General features: G+C 36.2%; 1 protein-coding gene across 7 annotated transcripts in view; it reads left to right on the plus strand.

Annotated features, from left to right (window-relative positions):
- The window catches only part of PTPN12 (protein tyrosine phosphatase non-receptor type 12), a 91,337-nt gene that overhangs the window by 43,882 nt on the left and 33,146 nt on the right, over positions 1 to 14,309 (plus strand). For 3 of the 7 annotated variants that reach the window (XM_086397116.1, XM_086397114.1, XM_086397121.1), the window contains 3 exons: positions 6,921 to 6,997; positions 8,550 to 8,645; positions 9,388 to 9,426. In XM_086397116.1, coding sequence (XP_086253242.1) covers positions 6,921 to 6,997; positions 8,550 to 8,645; positions 9,388 to 9,426 — 212 coding nt within the window. Of the gene's footprint in view, positions 1 to 6,920; positions 6,998 to 7,310; positions 7,432 to 8,549; positions 8,646 to 9,387; positions 9,427 to 14,309 lie in introns of all 7 variants that reach the window. The other 4 variants (XM_086397117.1, XM_086397118.1, XM_086397119.1 and 1 more) reach the window with 2 other exon arrangements.

A 14,309-nucleotide genomic window follows, 5' to 3' on the forward strand; every position in this document is an offset into this window, starting at 1 on the left:
CTCCAGTGCCAAATTTGCCTGTTACTCCAGGTGTTTCTTGAGTTCCTACTTTTGCATTCCAGTCCCCTATAATGAAAAGGACATCTTTTTTGGATGTAAGTTCTAGAAGGTCTTGTAGGTCTTCATAGAACCATTCAACTTCAGCTTCTTCAGCATTACTGGTCAGGGCATAGACTTGAATTACCATGATATTGAATGGTTTGCCTTGGAAATGAACAGAGATCATTCTGTCGTTTTTGAGATTGCATCCGAGTACTGCATTTCCGACTCTTGTTGACTATGAAGGCTACTCCATTTCTTCTAAGGGATTCCTGCCCACAGTAGTAGATGTAATGGTCATCTGAGTTATATTCACCCATTGCAGTTCATTTTAATTTTCTGATTCCTAAAATGGTGACATTCATTCCTGCCATCTACTGTGACCATGTCCAATTTGCATTGATTCGTGGACGTAACATTCCAGGTTCCTATGCAATATTGCTCTTTACAGCATCGGACCTTGCTTCTGTCACTAGTCACATCCACAACTGGGTTGTGGTTTTTGCTTTGGAATGAAGAGAGGGAATTAATGTGCACACTCTTAAAGAAACAGTGTTTCCACCTTGTTTTTTTACCATCTGAGGAAATGAATCTCAAACAGCTTCAGGTTTCTGTTTTCATATGTTGTTTCATTCATTCATTTTACAAGAAGCTTTGAACATATACTATGTGCCGCAGAAAACAACCTGACCAAATACCCTGCCCTTGTAGAGCTTATAGTGTAGGCAAGGCAATGAACAAGTCAAATGACATGTGTGGTCTCTCATAGTGGTTAGTGCTATTGATAATAATGTAGTAGGAGTTACAGAGAGAAAACTGAGAATAGGAGGAAGCTTTATTAATTTTAACTAGAGATAGATGGGGAAGTTCAGTGCTGTTCCACTGGTCCTCTGAAAAATAAAAGCCTTGCTTTGTATTGTTTGCCAGTTTCTTTAGGAAATGAATTATTTACCATAATCATCAAAACAAAACTGAGGGAGGTACTATTGTATGCCATTTTGCAGATAAAAAATTGAGACAAAGGTTAAACAGCTTCAGTTCAGTTCAGTTCAGTTCAGTCGCTTAGTTGTGTCCGACTCTGAGACCACGTGGACTGCAGCACGTCAGGTCTCCCTGTCCATCACCAACTTAAATAGCTTGCCACACAGCTAATAGTGTGGTGAGAATTTAAACCCGGGCAGTTTGTATCCAAAGCATTGGTTTTCAGCCACAGTGATTTTGCTCCTAAAGGGACAGACATTTAGCAATGCTAGACGTGGTTTGGTTGTTTGGTTATTACAACTAGGATGTGGAGTGAGCAGGCTGCTACTGGCATCTAGTGGGTAGAGGACAGGGAAGCTACTGCATCCTACAATCCGGAGGCCACAGCCTCCTCACAACAGAGAATTAGCCAAGGTCAAATAAAAATTAGCGCTGAGGTTGAGGAACCTTGCCCTAGAGTCTGAGCTCTTAAACATTGTGCTATAGGCAGAGTAGCAGTACCTTTTTACTTTAAGTTATTTAAGGTTTGATAGGTCAGTTTCCAATAAATTTCTAATCATTTTAATTTGGAAAATTAAATTAATAGTAATAGTTTTTAGAGATACATATTTTCCTTCTGTCATAAGAATAGTGCAAATGGACAATTTCGAGTATTTAGCATGACCAGTGCTTGCAGTTTATTTTTTTGTTTTTTTAAACAGCCTTATTGTGGTATAATTTACGTATCATAAAGTTGACCCATTTTTAAGATGGGGACTCTTTATACTGTTGATGGGAATGTCAATTCATTCAGCCACTGTGGAAAACAGTATGGAGTTTTCTCAAGAAACAAAAAAAAGTAGAACTATCATATGATCCAACAGTTTTGCTCCTGGCTGTATATACACAAAAAAACAAAAACACTAATTTAAAGAGATACATGCATCCCAGTATTCATATCAGCATGATTTACAGTTGCCAAGCAACCTAAGTGTCCATCAGCAGATATCTGATAATGGATAAAGGTGTGAACAGTCTCTTCAAAGCGTTCGCAGTATTTTTTTAATTGATTTTTTATCCTATTTAGTTATAAAAGTTTTCTATATACCCCAGATACAAGTCTTTTTTCAGATATTATGATTTGCACCTCCCCCCCCCGGCCCCCGCCCCCTCTCCAGTTTATGGTTTGTCTTTTCATTTTCTTAGTGGTGTCTTAATGCACACTTTTAATTTTCATGAAGTCCAGTTTATCCGTTTTATGGGTCATGCTTTTCATGTTCAGTCCAAGAACTCTTTGCCTAATCCAGAATGACAAAGATTTTCTTCTGTGATTTTTCATTTCATTCCTGTAAATATTATAGTCTTAGCTGTTGCATTTAAGTGTATAGTCTATTTTGAGTTAATTTTTAATATGGTATCAGGTAAGGATCTAAAATAATCTTTCAGCACGTGGCATTGTTCCAGCACCATTTGTTGAAAATTATCCTTTCTCCTCTGAATTGCCTTAGCTCTTCTGTTGGAAATAATTTGACTGTAAATGTAAGAGTTTATTTCTGAACCCTTAATTCTATTTCATTGACACCAGATCACAGTATCTTGATCGTTGTAGCTTTATAGTAAGTTTTAAAGGCAAGAAGTGTTCTCCTAAAAAATTGGTTTGGTTATTCTCAGTCCTTTGCATTTCCATATAAATTCTGAGATAAGCTTGTCAATTTCTGCAAAAATTCCTACTGGAATTTTAATAAGGATTGTGTTGAATCTATGGATCAGTTTAAGGATAATTGCAATTTTAAACCATATTGACTCTTTGAATCTAAGTGTTCATCAACGGATGAATGGATAAAGAAAGTGTTTATGTCTATATATGTGCTGTGCTTAGTCGCTCAGTCGTATCCGACTCTTTGCAACCCCATCAGGCTCCTCTGTCCATGGGGATTCTCCAGGCAAGAATACTAGAGTGGGTTGCCATGCCCTTCTCCAAGGGATCTTCCCAACCCAGGGATCGAACCCAGGTCTCCTGCACTGTAGGTGGATTCTTGACCATCTGAGCCACCAGGGAACCATATATATAAGACAACTCTGTTTATTTAAATCTTTAATTTCTCTCAGCAGTGTTTTATGGTTTTCAGTGTACAAATCTTGTATTTCTTCTTGTAAAAAGTTTTTATGCTGTTGTGAATGGAATTATTTTAATTTTATTTTCAAGATTTTTGTTACTAGTATATAGAAATATAGTTCATATTTGCACATCGATTTTTTTTTTTTTTTTTTTTTAATCCACTGACCTTCGGAGAGAGAAGCCTTCCAGGCCACAGTCCCTGGGGTCACAAGAGTCAGACATGACTTAGTGACTAAACGACCACGACCTTCCTGGACTCATTTATCTTAGTAATTTTTCTGTGGAAATGTTAGGATTTTTGACATATCAGAATCATGTCATTTACAAATAATGATAGTTTTACTCCTTTCTTTCCAATCTGAGTGTCTGTTTTGACTTATTTCACTGGCTAAAACCTCTAGTATAATGTTGACTTGAAGTGGCAAGAGCAGACATTATTGCGTTTGATCCATTAAAAGTAATTTCATCACTATTCAAAGATCACTTAGGTTTTTCTCAGGCTATCTGGGAGATTTGGTTTATTTTATGCTAGACCACTGAGACCAGGCCTATAATTAAGAAATTTCTGGATACTCCTGTGTCAAGGATGACCTGTTGCTTTTGTTTGTTGAAAGGGCTAAAACTGAGCTGGCTAGCCTTTAGAAGTGATGGATCAGGGTATTCTGCCTATTCCAATGTTATTATGAAGATTCTTTTATTTTTCACACCTAGGATTTATCAATAGGTGTGTGTTTTCTTGGAGGCAACAATATATTTATATATTGTTTGGTGTGTGTGTGTTTATTTGTCGTTGGAATAGATGTTTGTTGAAGAAGAAAAAAGCTACTACTTTAAAGAGCCTCCTGTGTAGCGAATACTGGTTTTATCTATTTGGAAATGGCTCCTGGGAGACTGCAGAAGCAGGCAGCAAAACCATGAAATGAAAACAATAATTTCTTTCATATTCTTTAAGTTATTTCTCTTCATGTTTATGCTTAATAGAACCACTGATAAAGAGTATTAAAATACACATACTATGTTATACACAGCATAATATTGATTTTTATATTCTCAATCATATTCTGTGATTATACAGTATGAAGTAGTGACTAGAAAATTTGCCTGTGCCTTAGAGTGTTTAAAAAAAAAGCCATTAAAAAATTCTTATTCAAGTATAGTTGATTTACAATGTTGTGTTAGTTTTTGCTGTACAATAGAGTAATTTAGTAATACATATACATTTTCATAATCCTTTTCATTATGGCTTATCACAGGATATTGAATAGTTTCCTGTGCTATACAGTAGGTCCTTATTGTTTATCCATCCTATATATAATAGTCTGCATCTGCTGATCTCAAATTCCCAATCCTTCTTTCCCCTTCCACTCTCCCCCTTGGCAACCAGAAGTCTGTTTTCTATATCTGTCAATCTGTTTCTGTTTCATAGATATGTTCATTTGTGTCCTGTTTTATATTCCAAATATAAGTGATGTCCTACAGTATTTTTCTCTTTCTGACTTCACTTGGTATGATAGTCTCTAGGTCCATCATGTTGTTTCTAATGGCGTTATTTCATTAAAAAAAAAAAAAAATCCCATTTCTGTGCCCCATCTTGAACTGACTGAATCAGACTTACTGCAGAATATGGGACTCAGAAATCTTGCTTTCTAAGTTATTTTCCCCAGCCCCTCATTGCTGTATGATCAGCAATAGATGAAATGAGAGTGGCAAAATGTTGAAGATGGGTAATAGATAGATGAAGTTCATTATACTGTTTTATTTTTATATACACATAAAATTTTCCAGAGAATTTTTTAAAAAAATTTCCCAACTTGTATGTAGCAAGCAGCTTGGCACCAGTATTGGCTATCATTTGGGAGCCACTGTTCTCATCTGGATTCACAGTCCCCAGAAACATTTACTAAGGGTTCAATGGTCAGCCAACTATTGTACAAAGTCTTTGTCTTTGAGATACTTTGTATTAATTGGAACCTATCATTATTGGCAAACATGGTAAGAAGAAGCATCATATGGTTATTTAACTGCCATTGTACTAACTTCAGAATTGTTCTATTATCATTTACCCAAAGCATAGCATTTTTTATATGTACATTTCTGATCTAAAATGGCTTTTTAAAAAAGACATGTAGGATGTAATGAAACAAGAAACAAAGCATTGATACACATGTATGTATTCTCTTTCCTGGAAACATGGGAAGGGGATAAATAATTTTAATTGGAAACTAGTATGTCTTTCTTATATATCTCTTCCTACATATTTCCAAAGAAGATTTCACCAAAAATAAATAAATAAAATTAGCAGAACTGGACCTTTATATTAATGTATAAATTCAGTTTGTTGACTAATAAATTAATTATTCTTCTTAAAATGTTTGCTAGGGGACTTTTTTGACATTCCAGTGGTTAGGACTCCACACTTTCACTGCAGGGTCACAGGTTCAATTCCTAGTTGAGGAATTAAGATCCTGCATGCCATGCAGCGAGGCCAAAAAACAAAAAGTTTAAGTTTATTTGTATTTGTTACCATTTCTGTATGTCTTTTTGTATTTTAATTGCCTTTAATAATTGTCCCTGGATTAGAAACAACTGAAATGATTGTGGCATGTTACATGTTATTCAGTTTAGTTCAGTTCAGTTCAGTCGCTCAGTCGTGTCTGACTCTTTGCAACCCCATGAATTGCAGCCCGCCAGGCCTCCCTGTCCATCACCAACTTCCGGAGTTCACTCAAACTCAAGTCCATTGAGTCGGTGATGCCATCCAGCCATCTCATCCTCTGTCGTCCCCTTCTCCTTCCGCCCCCAATCCCTCCCAGCATTAGAGTCTTTTCCAATGAGTCAACTCTTCACATGAGGTGGCCAAAGTACTGGAGTTTCAGCTTCAGCATCAGTCCTTCCAAAGAACACCTAGGACTGGTCTCCTTTAGAATGGACTGGTTGGATCTCCTTGCAGTCCAAGGAACTCTCAAGAGTCTTTTCCAACACCACAGTTCAAAAGCATCAATTCTTCGGCGCTCAGCTTTCTTCACAGTCCAACTCTCACATCCATACATGACCACAGGAAAAACCATAGCCTTGACTAGACGGACCTTTGTTGGCAAAGTAATGTCTCTGCTTTCAATATGCTATATAGGTTGGTCATAACTTTCCTTCCAAGGAGTAAGCATCTATTAATTAGGACCATGAAATTAGGTGATCCTACTACTTTAGTAGGATTTCATAGGCTCAAAGTCTAGCCCCAGATACTTACTAAGTACAAAAGAAAAGAGTAATTTAATGGTGGAGGTACCAGCTGACACCAAATTAGCTGAGTGAACACTACCCAATAATAAATATTATTTGTCAAGTGAAGTATTCAGCACTTTTCATACGTCATCTAATTTATTTGTCACTTTTACCTAATTTTTTAAACTTAATTTTCATAATTTCTTATAAAATATGAAAGTTAGAGTTCCTTAAAAGAATTTTGACAAACTAATGTATTAAGTTTTAGTGCTTATTAAAAACTGTAGACATGTAAATCCTAAACTCTTGTATAGTAAATCTAAGATGATGCTCAGGACTTTATATTTTTAAAAGAGGTCCTGAATATTCTGATTCCTACTTTGAAACACAGCTTTACAATGAGACCCACTTCCTATCAATATGATGTTAGAAATTACCCTGCTTATACTTAAAAGTCAGTTTTCATTCATTTTTCTTAAGTAAATAATTTTAGTTATTTAATCTTATTTATGGTTCATTAGGGAAAAAAACTTGTCTGCTTATAGGACGTTATTTTAAAAATCCCTTTTTTTCCCTGTAGTTGATCATAGCCGAGTTAAGTTGACTTTAAAGACTCCTTCTCAAGATTCAGACTATATCAATGCAAATTTTATTAAGGTATGTATTAATTTTAAATGGTGTTTCTCTGCCATATTTAATGACTTCCTACAATACTAGTTTTATTAAAAAATTTTAAATTGCCTAATGTGATGCCAACGGTAAAAGAAGTAAAGCCACAGCCATGACGTATTTTTATGTTTTCTGTCTAGCATCCTTATTAAAGATTTTTGCTTAATTTTATGATAGTGGAGATAAAGTTTTTTTGTTTGTGTGTTTCTTCTTTTGTATTGAAGGCTTATTATAAACACCTTTGTTGCTGATTAGTTGCTAAGTCATGTCCAACTTTTGTTGACCCCCATGGACTGTGTAGCCTGCCAGGTTCTTCTGTTCGTGAGATTTCCCCAGGCAAGAATATTGGAGTGGGTTGCCGTTTCCTTCTCCAGGGGATCTTCCAGACCCAGGGATCGAATCCACATCTCCTGCATTGGCAGGCAGGTTCTTTACCACCAAGCCACCTGGGAAGCCTTTACTGATTGCTAAATTGTCTCGTTTGTTATGTGCACAAATGTACTTAGTCATTTCTGTTAATGAACCATATAGGGTATTTATCAGTAGAGAGATTCAGACTGCTACTTGAGTAAATAAGACTATTTTGTTCTGTTACTCTGTGCTTTTGAATCTATTTTACAGTATTTTGTTGAGAAAAATATTAAGGTGGTAAGAGTTATATGGTAGAATTAATGTCAACATTGAAGAATTATGGTTCTAAATAAAAGCTTTTCCTGAAAAGTCAATTTTATTACAAATATGGCAGAGCCCAAAACTAATAGTTAAACAAAAACTAATACATAGGGACTTCCCTGGTGGTCCAGTGGCTAAGACTTCCCACTCCTAATGCAGGGGTTCATTCCCTGGTCAGGGAACTAGATCCTACATACTGCAACTAAAAAACAAACAGAAAGCTCCCACATGCAGTAACAAAGATCTTGAGTGTTGCAACTAAGACCTGGCATAACCAAATAAACAAATAAATATGGAAAAAAAAAAACTAATACATAGTTCATTCTTTCAGATATAATTGAGGCTTATGTTCTTTTATAAGGACATTTGTTAAAAGTTCTAGTTTTTAATTGCACCTAATAACACTGGCTCACTGAATGTGCTGGTTTAACATTTTAGTCTGCTAGTTTGTTTGATATATTCTTGGGTTTACTATTAAAAGTATATTTAGTAGGTGCTTAAACCAAAGACAGCTATGGAAGAATCTAGCTAAGAAAGAACTATTAGCTAGTTCTAGTCTTATTTTTTAGAATTGATGCATGCTTTTAAGTTTCTGCTAGTTAGTTTTGTTGACTAGGGCTTTCAATTCCTAGGTAACTAATAATTTTTAAAATAGCATAAGGAGGTTTACTTTTGAATTCTATGAACCATGTTTCACCAGAAGCTGAAGTGAAATATATTTTGTCATGCTTTTATACGTTATTAAAGAAACATTATTTGGAAATTGTTTAGCTGAAAACAGCATTAATGCTAATAACATTTGAAAACTTAAAATTTAGGTAGAAAATATTTTTGGTAATCATAATTTGTATGCTTTTAACTTTTTTAGGGTGTTTATGGGCCAAAAGCATATGTGGCAACCCAAGGACCTTTAGCAAATACGGTAATAGATTTTTGGAGGATGATATGGGAGTACAATGTTGTAGTAAGTATTGTATGAAATGGCATGATTTTCTAGCCATAATGATGTGTTAACTATATCCTACAATATGACTTTTGAGCCATAATGTTATGTTAACTATAGTTAGTTTATTAAAAAGACAGAAACTGATGGCTAGGTTGTCTTGTTAAATTTTGAGAAATTTGTTGAAATATTTCAAGAATAGAGTATGGCAGTACTTTAAATCTTGGTTTAAGTTGGTAGTATAAGACAACTACCAAACACTGATAGATGGGTGGAAGGACATCTATGTGATTAAAAACAAATATTGTCAAATGTTAATGGTAGAACATAGATGGTAGCTATACAGTGTTTAGTGTAAAATTATTTCAACTTTGCTGTATGTTTGAAACATTACATTATAAAACTGTTGGGATGGGAAAGCACATGTAATAACCTTCATGTTTAAAGACAGTTACATTCAACCTTTAGTAAGCAAAATATTTAATAGTGCTATTCTATTCAGTAAATATCCTGAATGCATTATTTTAATTACAAAAGATATATCTGTAAGATTCAAAAAATTCAGTTCAAATCAAATACATCTTGTTATTTGAAGCCAGTTTAACTCATACTTTTAATATTAAATGTACTTTTTTTGACAGGCCAGGTATACTTCTTCTCAGAATAAAAATAATTCTTGAAATGTACATTTTGTTAGAAAAGTAAAATTGTATTTAACTGATATATTATCAATCTTATCCCACCCCTTCCCCCTTATTTTTAGATCATTGTAATGGCCTGTCGTGAATTCGAGATGGGAAGGGTACGTATAACTGTTAACATTTAAAGTAATTGTGGAATTTTTTTTTTATTACTTCATTTCTAGGGATATATATTCTTGGTCTTTTATTATATTCTTAGCCGTAGTTGTTAAAATAGTTAATTCTTCTCTTTTTTGTGTGTTCTGCTATTGCTTTCATTTTAACAAAAGGAGCCAAATCATCCCTAAACACATAAAATACTTTTATATTTTATAGGTACATTTTATGATATGTTTAAAGCAATAGAGTCTGTATTGTTACTTAGTAGTCTTCCAATATTTAATGGTGTTGTAAGTAGAACACTGCTTATGGACAATAAAAATGATTTAAAATAATTCTGATTAATTTACAGCTTGAAATTTCTAATTTCTGTCTGCCAATTCCACTACATTTTTGTAATGATATCTCCAAAATGAAGAGAAGAAAATTCCTTAATCTGAAATTTTTTAACATAGGTAAAAAACATGTACAAATGAAATTAGTATCAAAACCATTCTGATCTCCTGTAGAACTGATTCCTAAATCTTCAGTTTAAGCGTGAGCATCTATAAATGTGACAAATAAATTATCTGATAATTTGAAGTATCCTTATGCAAGTACTCTTGCCTGGAAAATCCCATGGACGGAGGAGCCTGGTAAGCTGCAGTCCATGGGGTCGCGAAGAGTCAGACACGACTGGGCGACTTCACTTTCACTTTTCACTTTCATGCATTGGAGAAGGAAATGCCAACCCACTCCAGTGTTCTTGCCTGGAGAATCCCGGGGACAGGGGAGCCTGATGGGCTGCCGTCCATGGGGTCGCACAGAGTTGGACACGACTGAAGCTACTTAGCAGCAGCATGCAAGTATAGTTCATTAATTGCATTATAGTTAAACTAAGAAATGATTTAAAAGTTGTAAAACTTCTTATTAAAATTTTCAGTCAAGGATACATTGCATAAAACAAGATACTCATCTTTCAGTTATGTGAAATATTATTATATATAAATCACTAGAAAGCCTTATTTTTACTAGTAATTTTGTCATTCCTCCCAACTACATCAGTTACCAGTAGTGGAAACATTAGCAATATTGGACAGAAAATGAACAGTGTAAGATTAATATACAGACTGAGATACTGTTAAGTAATTACCTGTTTAAATATTGTCAGTATGTACTTCGGTACCATTATTATTATTAGTTGTGTTCAGTTCAGTCGCCCAGTCGTGTCCGACTCTTTGCAACCCCATGAATTGCAGCACGCCAGGCCTCCCTGTCCATCACCAACTCCCGGAGTTCACTCAGACCCACATGCATTGAGTCGGTGATGCCATCCAGCCATCTCATCCTCTGTCGTCCCCTTCTCCTCCTGCCCCCAATCCCTCCCAGCATCAGAGTCTTTTCCAATGAGTCAACTCATCGCATGAGGTGGCCAAAGTCCTGGAGTTTCAACTTTAGCATCATTCCTTCCAAAGAAATCCCAGGGCTGATCTCCTTCAGAATGGACTGGTTGGATCTCCTTGCAGTCCGAGGGACTCTCAGGAGTCTTCTCCAACACCACAGTTCAAAAGCATCAATTCTTCCTCGCTCAGCTTTCTTCACACTCCAACTCTCACATCCATACATGACCACAGGAAAAACCATAGCCTTGACTAGACGGACCTTTGTTGGCAAAGTAATGTCTCTGCTTTTGAATATGCTATCTAGGTTGGTCATAAGTTTCCTTCCAAGGAGTCTTTTAATTTCATGGCTGCAGTCACCATCTGCAATGATTTTGGAGCCCCCAAAAATAAAGTCTGACACTGTTTCCCCATCTATTTGCCATGAAGTGATGGGACCATATGCCATGATCTTTGTTTTCTGAATGTTGAGCTTTAAGCCAACTTCTTCACTCTCCACTTTCACTTTCATCAATAGGCTTTTTACTTCCTCTTCACTTTCTGCCATAAGGGTGGTATCATCTGCATATCTAAGGTTATTGATATTTCTCCCGGCAGTCTTGATTCCAGCTTGTGCTTCTTCCAGCCCAGCGTTTCTCATGATGTACTCTGCATGTAAGTTAAATAAGCAGGGTGACAGTATACAGCCTTGACGTACTCCTTTTCCTATTTGGAACCAGTCTGTTGTTCCATGTCCAGTTCTAACTGTTGCTTCCTGACCTGCATATAGGTTTCTCAAGAGGCTGGTCAGGTGGTCTGGTATTCCCATCTCTTTGAGAATTTTCCACAGTTTATTGTGATCCACACAGTCAAAGGCTTTGGCATAGTCAATAAAGCAAAAATAGATCTTTTTCTGGAACTCTCTTGCTTTTTCGATGATCCAGTGGATGTTGGGGAGAAGGCAATGGCACCCCACTCCAGTACTGTTGCCTGGAAAATCCCATGGATGGAGGAGCCTGGTGGGCTGCAGTCCATGTGGTCACTAAGAGTCAGACACGACTCAGCGACTTCACTTTCACTTTCCACTTTCATGCATTGGAGAAGGAAATGGCAACCCACTCCAGTGTTCTTGCCTGGAGAATCCCATGGACGGAGAAGCCTGGTAGGCTGCAGTCCATGGGGTCGCACAGAGTCGGACACGACTGAAGCGACTTAGCAGCAGCAGCAGCAGTGGATGTTGGCAATTTGATCTCTAGTTCCTCTGCCTTTTCTAAAACCAGCTTGAACATCTGGTAGTTCACGGTTCACGTATTACTGAAGCCTGGCTTGGAGAATTTTTTTTTTTTTTAATTTTATTTTATTTTTAAACTTTACAATATTGTATTGGTTCTGCCATATATTGAAATGAATCCGCCACAGGCATACATATGTTCCCCATCCTGATCCCTCCTCCCTCCTCCCTCCCCATACCATCCCTCTGGGTCGTCCCAGTGCACCAGCCCCAAGCATCCAGTATTGTGCATCGAATCTGGACTGGCGACTCATTTCATGTATGATATTATACATATTTCAATGCCATTCTCCCAAATCATCCCACCCTCTCCCCCTCCCACAGAGTCCTGGCTTGGAGAATTTTGAGTATTACTTTACTAGCTGAGATGAGTGCAATTGTGTGGTAGTTTGAACATTCTTTGGCATTGCCTTTCTTTGGGATTGGAATGAAAACTGACCTTTTCCAGTCCTGTGGCCACTGCTGAGTTTTCCAAATTTGCTGGCACATGGAGTGCAGCATTTTCACAGCATCATCTTTCAGGATTTGAAATAGCTCACCTGGAATTCCATGACGAAATTTAAATTTCACCTTCCTAACTTTTTTTAAGTTACTTTTAAGATTTGGGATTTGTTTCTCTTCTTTCTGTTAATAAGCTCACATTGTGTATCAGTAATAATGCTTAAAAGATAAAGTTGTATTGAATGCTAAAACTTTTTGAACCTAATGATTTTTTGGATTCATAGTGTTTTGTTAGTTGGTTTTGTTGTTTTATCGGTCAAGGCTATGAATTCTTTTGATAATCTCCACTTTGACTTAGAGTGTGACCTAATGGAAAGAACACAGGTAATGAAATCAAACAAACCTACACTTACTGGCATTTGGACATGGTGCAGTGAACTGCCCCCTCTGAGCTTCAGCTTCCTCATCTCTGAAACCAATGACAAATTACTATAGATTAAAGACCCTGATGCTGGGAAAGATTGAGGGCAGGAGGAGAAGGGGGTGACAGAGGATGAGATGGTTGGGTGGCATCATCAACTCAATGAATATGAGTTTGAGCAAACTTTAGGAGATAGCAAAGGGCAGGGAAGCCTGTCTGTTGTGGTCCAAAGGGTCACAGAAGAGTTGGACACAACTTAGCAACTGAACAACAATAAAATTCATGTATTATGTTTAACACATACATTTTGGTATCAATTGTATCAGTAATTAGTTCATACCTGAAATATAAATACCAATATAAACTTTACTCAACATTGCTCTGAAGAGAGGCATGTTAAGTCACAAACTTTCAGTTCTTGCTAATCTCCTATAAACTTGTTTTCTGTTTCAAGATATTAAAGCTTTACTAAGTGAAAGACCAAGAAGAAAAACAAATAACCTTCAAAATAATTTATCATTTTCTATAAACTTCTACTAGGAAATTAAGTTTGTGACTTTAAGCCTTCTAAAATTTTAGTAGTATTTACTCTAAGTTAAAGTGACATACTAGGCAGTTCTACTTTTTGCCCTGAGAGCAGTATTGTCAACTTACAGTTAATTCCAGCCTATAGGTAACAGTTCCACTTACTGTATGTAGAACTATGAGGATTTAGTAAGAACTGATATATTTCCCACTGCTAAAATGTGTATTTTAAGCTAGATTGTCAGTTATAAAGACTTCAATTTTATTGGGTCTTACTGGCAAAATTACATTATTTCTTGTATCAGAATCACTGGGTCTTCTATGAAGTTAGGCTTTTATTCACTTACCTAAATTTTTAAAATAATGAGGCTTGATACTAGAAACCAATGTAAATGAATATTCTACTATTTCTATACCTATGTATTATGGGAAAATAAGGATACTGTTTGATTATACCTTCTCTAATCTCAAATAAAAGTGAATAGTTTAATACATTATTCTTGTATAGTGAGTGAGTGAGTGAAGTCGCTCAGTCGTGTCTGACTCTTTGTGACCCCGTGGACTGTAGCCCACCAGGCTCCTCCATCCATGGGATGCTCCACGCAGGAATACTGGAGTGGGTTGCCATTTCCTTCTCCAGTTCTTGAATAGTGTTTTTTACCAACAGTAGAACATTTGAAATATACTCAAATTCCTTGAAACAATCATGTAAGATAAGTATTACCATCCCTGTTTTTATAGGTAAAGGAACTAAATGTAAACAAATGGTAAAATTGCTACCTGTGCCATTTTCTTATACTGAGTGGAGTGCTGTTTCCACTGTGCCACAGATTTTATACTTAATGAGAA

The sequence above is a fragment of the Bos grunniens genome, chromosome 4 (assembly GCF_055505025.1).
Source record: "Bos grunniens cultivar Pamir isolate PY7600 chromosome 4, Bosgru_T2T1.0, whole genome shotgun sequence".
Classification (NCBI taxonomy): domain Eukaryota; kingdom Metazoa; phylum Chordata; class Mammalia; order Artiodactyla; family Bovidae; genus Bos; species Bos grunniens.